Source organism: Protopterus annectens, chromosome 9.part0 (genome assembly GCF_019279795.1).
Source record: "Protopterus annectens isolate FY-2018-M chromosome 9.part0, PAN1.0, whole genome shotgun sequence".
Classification (NCBI taxonomy): domain Eukaryota; kingdom Metazoa; phylum Chordata; order Ceratodontiformes; family Protopteridae; genus Protopterus; species Protopterus annectens.
The window spans coordinates 186,821,892-186,828,619 of NC_056743.1; the positions used below are offsets into that span (position 1 = coordinate 186,821,892).

General features: G+C 39.2%; 1 protein-coding gene across 1 annotated transcript in view; it reads right to left on the reverse strand.

The window, feature by feature from the left end:
• LOC122810508 (polypeptide N-acetylgalactosaminyltransferase 18) overlaps positions 1-5,270 on the reverse strand; it is a 1,713,820-nt gene extending 1,708,550 nt beyond the window's left edge. The window contains exons 1-2 of the mRNA XM_044082090.1: positions 5,249-5,270; positions 4,994-5,186 (exon numbers count right to left, since the gene is read on the reverse strand). Of these exons, the coding sequence (XP_043938025.1) occupies positions 4,994-5,186; positions 5,249-5,270 (215 nt within the window). The remainder of the gene's footprint in view (positions 1-4,993; positions 5,187-5,248) is intronic.
• Positions 5,271-6,728: the final 1,458 nt, after the last annotated feature.

A 6,728-nucleotide genomic window follows, 5' to 3' on the forward strand; every position in this document is an offset into this window, starting at 1 on the left:
AGCATACAGAGATCACAGTTAGTCCAGGATTGGTTTCTCCCTCTTTCTCCAGATCCCCAGTAAGACACCCCACTGGCACAGCTATAGAGTTGACAGCTCAGCTGAGTGTCTAAGCAAGGGCCTGCGGCACCCTCTTTGTCCAACTAGTGCTTTGTGTCCCTGCCCAAGTAGCTGACACACACACACCTGGGAAAGTGACACACACACACACACACACACACACACACATACACACACACACACACACACACACACACACACACACACACACACACACACACACACACACACACACACACACACACACCTGGTAAAGGCTGGCACAGGTTTACTAGCTATCCCCCTTCTGTCCAGACTATAAGGTAATTATAACTGCCACCAGGCACTCCTGCCAGCTACCTTAAGGCTCTTCCAAGGGTATCCAATTTACTGAGTGAAATTAATATTAATACAAATGGTAGTTTGACCATGAGAAAGGCTATTAGGAGTGGTCCACACAGTGTCACCGAATAAATATGCAGTTACTCTCAGAACTTAAATATTTCTACAAAGATCAGCCACAAAAAAAGGTTTGAATATATTTAATAAGAAATAATAAAGGAACAAGAAAATACTAAGTATATATTCACAGTGACATCAGAGTTCAAAAATCACAGGAAGTATTTAAGACAAAATTGAAGGACAATCTCAAATAAAGGAAAACAATATCTAAACTAAGCTTCACTATATTGCTGACTGTATCAAAGAGAGTTACTATATCCTAATAACTCACATAACAGAGCAAGGCAGATGATGTGGTGAATGGTTCTTCTTGTTGTCAGGCCTAAGACAGAATACAGAATGCTCTGTCTCTCACTAAGAGACTTCTCAAAATAATATCTAAAATATTACTACTCGGATAGCTTGCAGAATAACATAATTTCTTGTCATCTGACTTCTAGTTTCCATGCAAAACCCCCATTGCTGCAAGCTGGCAGGACTTGGCACCTACCTGAAAAATACACACACATGGGGTTTTGCTCAGAACTTTGACAGGTGCTGAAAGTCATAAAACAATTGCATTCCTCCACAGTTCAAGACTAGCAATTAGTTCACCCCAAAGACAATACAGAAAGCTTCCTAGTACAGACTTTGCATCTCTGGCTGCCTTGAAATCTGTGAGATAGCATCTTTATGGCCTAGCCTATAAAATGATTTAATTTCAGATATTTTTCTGAACTTTTCTGGACTGAGGTTAACCCTCCAGTTTCCTCTGTTAAAACATGTACATTCAAACAGTTACAATAGTGCATGTACATTTCTGTTCCCTCCAGTAAGGCACACTATGCATACATTTCAAACACAATCATTTTACAACTACCTTTTCAACACAAACTTCTGTACAAGTCAGTTTGACATACACATAACATACAGTTCTAATACATTTGTAACAACAGAATCATGTATTAATCAGTTTGATATTCACAAATATATAATTTATTACAAAATTCCAGTCAGCTGTTCTGGCAGTACCTACTTTTGTCACACTTTCATTTCCCTTTGAAGACTCAATCTAGTTTTTAAAGTGCCCTTGAGAAATGTTCCTTGAGAGAGATGAGCCTATCTGGGAATACATTACCCCATACCCTGTCTTGAGATCCCAGCTGCCTTGGCATTACTAACCCCACTGAAGTGGACTACTGTCATATTATATGCCTGCAACCCTAGACTCCACCATAGTAACTTGGAATTTTTCTGGCTGGTTGGCTGTAGCCATGAAACCCCCTCAAACTCCTCCTGCCTTCTACTGCAAATACTTAGCACAACGGCCTCCCTATCATGGTAAGGTTTCATGGTGTTAACATGGTACAGTTTGTGCCCCTGCCTTCTGCCTAGCAGTTCTACCCCACAGCATACTATCTGACTCGAGAATTCCTGTCATACCAGACCTTTTCCTGCTGCTGGGCTTCTGTCAGGTTCTGCTGGGCAAAGCCTGTGAGTTCCCTGAGCCTTGCCCTGAGATTTAGAACATATGCCACAACAGACTCCTTTTGGGATTTACACACACCCTCCCACTCATCGGGAATCAAATCTAGAGGTTCCCTCACCCTGTGCCCATAAAGCAAATCATAAGGTGAGAAACCTGTGGATTCCTGGGGCACCCCTCTATAAGCAAACAACAGATGGGTCAAATATCTGCCCCACTCTGTCTCTTAAAGTGGTCTGCAAATGCTGTAACATGGTCCTTAGTGTAGCGTTTAATCCTCTCCACCAGACCATTAGTCTGGGAGTGGTAGGGGGTGGTATTTAGGTGCTTCACAGAAAAGAGAGATCAGCAGCTGTAGCATCAGTATCTTTTATTAGGCTGGTAGTAAAAACTCCATAACCATGTAACACAGACCAGTTTCAGCTAAAAAACTTCTAAGCCTTCCTCTACTCCATAACCATGTAACACAGACCGGTTTCAGCTAAAAAACGTCTAAGCCTTCCTCAGTGTAAAAAACAACTGGTTCCTTGTCAGCCTACCATAATCTTCTGCTGACATCCTTGCCTGCTCTCCCGGACTAACTAGGCTAACAAAAAATCAATAAAACTATTTTGATATGAAACTCTGAATATCTACTATGTGGTAGCTTGAGAGTACAAACACCTTCTTTACTGACCACTGTTTACAAGCTACAGGAGTTCAATATCCACACCACTGAATCCCAATATGTGATGCCGTGATCCCAACACTGCCAGCCAATAAATATGTGATGACCCATCATTGAACCAGTAATCAAGCATCCTCAATCTGCATCACTGGCATCTGTGGGAGACGTTCACTGGGAGGTTAACAGATACACATACACTATTTCCAGATGCAGCTCTCTGCATCAAGTGCAATTTTCCTTTAGAGCACACAGAGGCCACAGTCAGTCCTGGGCTGGTTTCTCCCTCTTTCTCCAGACCCCCAATAAGACTCCCCACTGGCACATCTATAGATTTGAGAGATCAGCTGAGTGTCCAAGCCAAGGCCTCCAGCAACTTCTTTGTCCAACCAGTGCTTTGTGTCCCTGCCTAAGTAGCTGACGCACATACTCTGAGATTTGATTTGCGCACGTGCATATATACACACACACACACACACACACACACACACACACACACACACACACACACACACACACATATATACATAAACACACCTGAGAAAGGCTGGCACAGGTTTATTAGCTATGCCCCCTTCTGTCTAGACTATAAGGTAGTTATGACTGCCACCAGACATTCCCGGCAGCTACCTTAAGCTTCTTCCAAGGGTACCCAATATATTGAGTGAAATTACTATTAATACAAATGGTAGTTTGACCAAGAGTAAGGCTAGTAGGAGTGGCCCACACAGTGTCACCAAATAAATATGCAAGTAATCGTAGAACTTAAATATCTTTACAAAGATCAGCCACAGAGAAAGGTGTTAATATATTTAATAATAAATGAAAGAACAAGAAAATACTAAGTATATATTCACAGTAACATTAGAGTTCAAAATCACAGGAAATATATAAAACAACATTTAAAGACAGCCTAAAACAAAGAAAAACATTATCTAAACTAAGCTTCACTATATTGCTGACTGTATCTAAGACAGTTACTACATCCTAATAACTTATGTAATAGAGCACAACAGATGATGTGGTGAATGGTTCTTCTTGTTGTCAGTCCCAAGACAGAATACAGTATACTCTGTCTCTCGCTAAGAGACTTCTCAAAATTAATATTTAAAATAGTACTGCTGGGATAGCTTGCAGAATGACATAATTTCTTGTCATCTGACTTCTAATTTCCATGCAAAACCCCGACTACCGCAAGCTGGCAGGGCGCAGCACCTACCTGTAAAAATGCAAACAGAAGAGCTTTTGCTCAGATCTTTGGCAGGTGCTGGAAGTCATAAAACAATTGCATTCCTCCACATTTCAAGACTGGTAATTAGTTCACCCCAAAGACAATACAGAAAGCTTTCTAGTGCAAACTTTGTTTCTCTGGCTGTCTTGAAACCTGTGGGATAGCATCTTTATGGCCTAGCCTACAAAGTGATTTAATTTCAGATATTTTTCTAAAGTTTGCTGGTCTGAGATTAGATCTCTGTTGCTTTTTACAAACTGTTTCGCTATGTTAAATGGGTTTAACATAGCGAGGCAGCTTTAAAAAAAGCAACAGAGAATCTCTGTTGCTTTTTTAAAGCTGTCTTGCTATGTTAAACCCATTTAACATAGCGAGACAGTTTTGAAAAAAGCAACTGAGAAAGCAAGATCTCTATTGCTTTTTACAAACTGTCTAGCTATGTTAAAGGAGTTTGACATAGCAAGACAGCTTTAAAAAAAAGCAACGGAGAATCTCTGTTGCTTTTTTTAAAGCTATCTTGCTATGTTAAACTCATTTACCATAGCGAGACAGTATGAAAGCAACAGAGATCTTGTGTTCTCCGTTGCTTAAAAAAAGAGTTATAGTAATGGAAAAAGTCCAGGCGACCGGACCTTTTTTCCATTACTATAACTGATTTACAACGTGCACGCTGACCTATCAGCGTGCACGTTTTTGAATATTAATGGGGGGTCGTCGTATAATTTCCGTGTTTACATTAATAATGCAAACATTAAACATAAAACTGTCATCTTGGGAGTGGTATATGCAAGCACTGGGTATTAGCAAAAAAATAACATTACAACACAATGAGTAATGTGAAGACATTCCCAGATATTAGTCTTTTTGTAAAGCAGTAAGGACTTTAAACTATATTTCATAATTACATTAATTTCTTACTTCTGTTTAATGTTCTGAGGTTGAGAGAAATGCTAACAGCTTGCTAATGTCAGAGCAGCATTTGATTTGATACCAATAATAAGAGCTTTGTAGATACTTTTTTGATCATTTTTAGAAAATGATTCTGGAAAAAACAGTGCTTCACAAATATTTTGCTGTTTCCTTCAACAATAATATAAGCTTCTCATGAGCAGTAATAGCAATTTAAACTTACCCATCTGGTCTCAGATCTGGCAAAGGCCTATCCAGAGATAATCTTTCACTGAGGTATGCATTGTAGCCATAATACTGGAACTTTTTAAGGGCTGTCCGTTTGTTTTCTGGACTGAGCTCTTGACCCCAATGAGCAAACAAAGATGAATCTGTGAAACTCTCTGCTGCATTTTCTTCTACTTTCTGTGGGGTTTCTGCAAAATAAACAAATAAAAGATATATTACATAACATTCCACTTAAATAAATGTATCTGACTTTGTAATTTCACTGAATTCATTATATTGACACTTTCATATCCTTTATGATTTATGACATTTTGATGTTTTTACAGCACACCCTGCATGTGTTATGATCAGTGACCTGTGGATTTCAAGAACTGTTTATTTCTGCACATTAGCATGCCTTATTTTCCAGAAGCACTAAAGGTTGTGATTATGTTATAAATAGAACATTCAAACTGTAAATCATCATATGCATCAAATGTTGTAATTAGTCTCTTCTTTGACAAGTTGTGTTAGTATAGCAAAATAATAATGATGATGGATGCTGATTAGAAAGTAGATTCATAAATTAGAGCTTTGAAAAATACCACTTATCTCAGAAAGCTAACTTCATGTATCCCAACTGAATATAGTTGATTGTCATTCATTATGTGGATGATTTTCAATGTAATAATTAAAAAAAAAAAAAAAACACTGTCTGGGATTCATAGAAAAGAGCTGCATGTCTGCAAAGGCTAATCTCTGAATAGCTTTTCACATGAAACGTTGTAGAGCTAGTTACAGATGTAGCTGGCATGGGTACAACCTACATGGCAAGTGAAGAACTGCATAACAAAGCAGAAGCACAGTTATGACATGAAAAGCCTTGGTATGGGCCTTTCAACTCTACAGATTTTCACAGAATGTCCAGATTTTTGCCTCATATTTTTAGTTTGTTCCTCATAAAACCTGTGTTTTTTGACAAATCTCTGGGATGATCCAAGGATTAAAGTCACTAAATAATGACATGTATTTCAGGTTCAGACTTCATACCCTTCAGAAAATGCATGCTAATGCAAATCCTGTTTTTCTAGCAACTTTCTAAGTTTATTTGAAGAATATTTAAAATGCGTCCCTATTTTTAGTCCTTTTGCCACCGCCACCCCCCCCGCCCCATTTTATCGGGCTCTGTCCAGATTTTTTTAGCTAAGAGGTTGATACGTATAACATTGGTAGCATACATCAGGAGTATAGCTATAACAACAAGCATTGGTGCAAAAAATGACATCAAGGTAAGGGATGCTAGTGGGTCCTAGGTAAGGCATACTGCCAAACACAATGCAGAAACACACAGGTGTAACCACCAGTGCAAAGTCACATGAAAGGCATTACAGCACAGCTACAGTCAGATTGACCTATGTGGTTGTGCACACCCTGCTAATTATATGAATGTAGAGGAAATGGGGTTGATGACAAAGTAGGAAAGGGGAGAATAGCAAAATGAGGTAAACACAGAAGGGTAACCATAAAACATGTATGGTGAGGAGTTATGGGTACTTTTTTATGGGATACAACCCATTTTCAAAACAGAAGTGTAGATAGGGAAGATACTGAGGAATGTGGTTAGATAGAGGGGAAAAAGGCAAGCAGCAGAGGCAGATAGGCAAACACAGAACAGACAACAACCAAAAAAAGTATTGTGCCCACACGGGTCCACTCTGAGCTCACAGACACACACCAACCACTTCACCTAT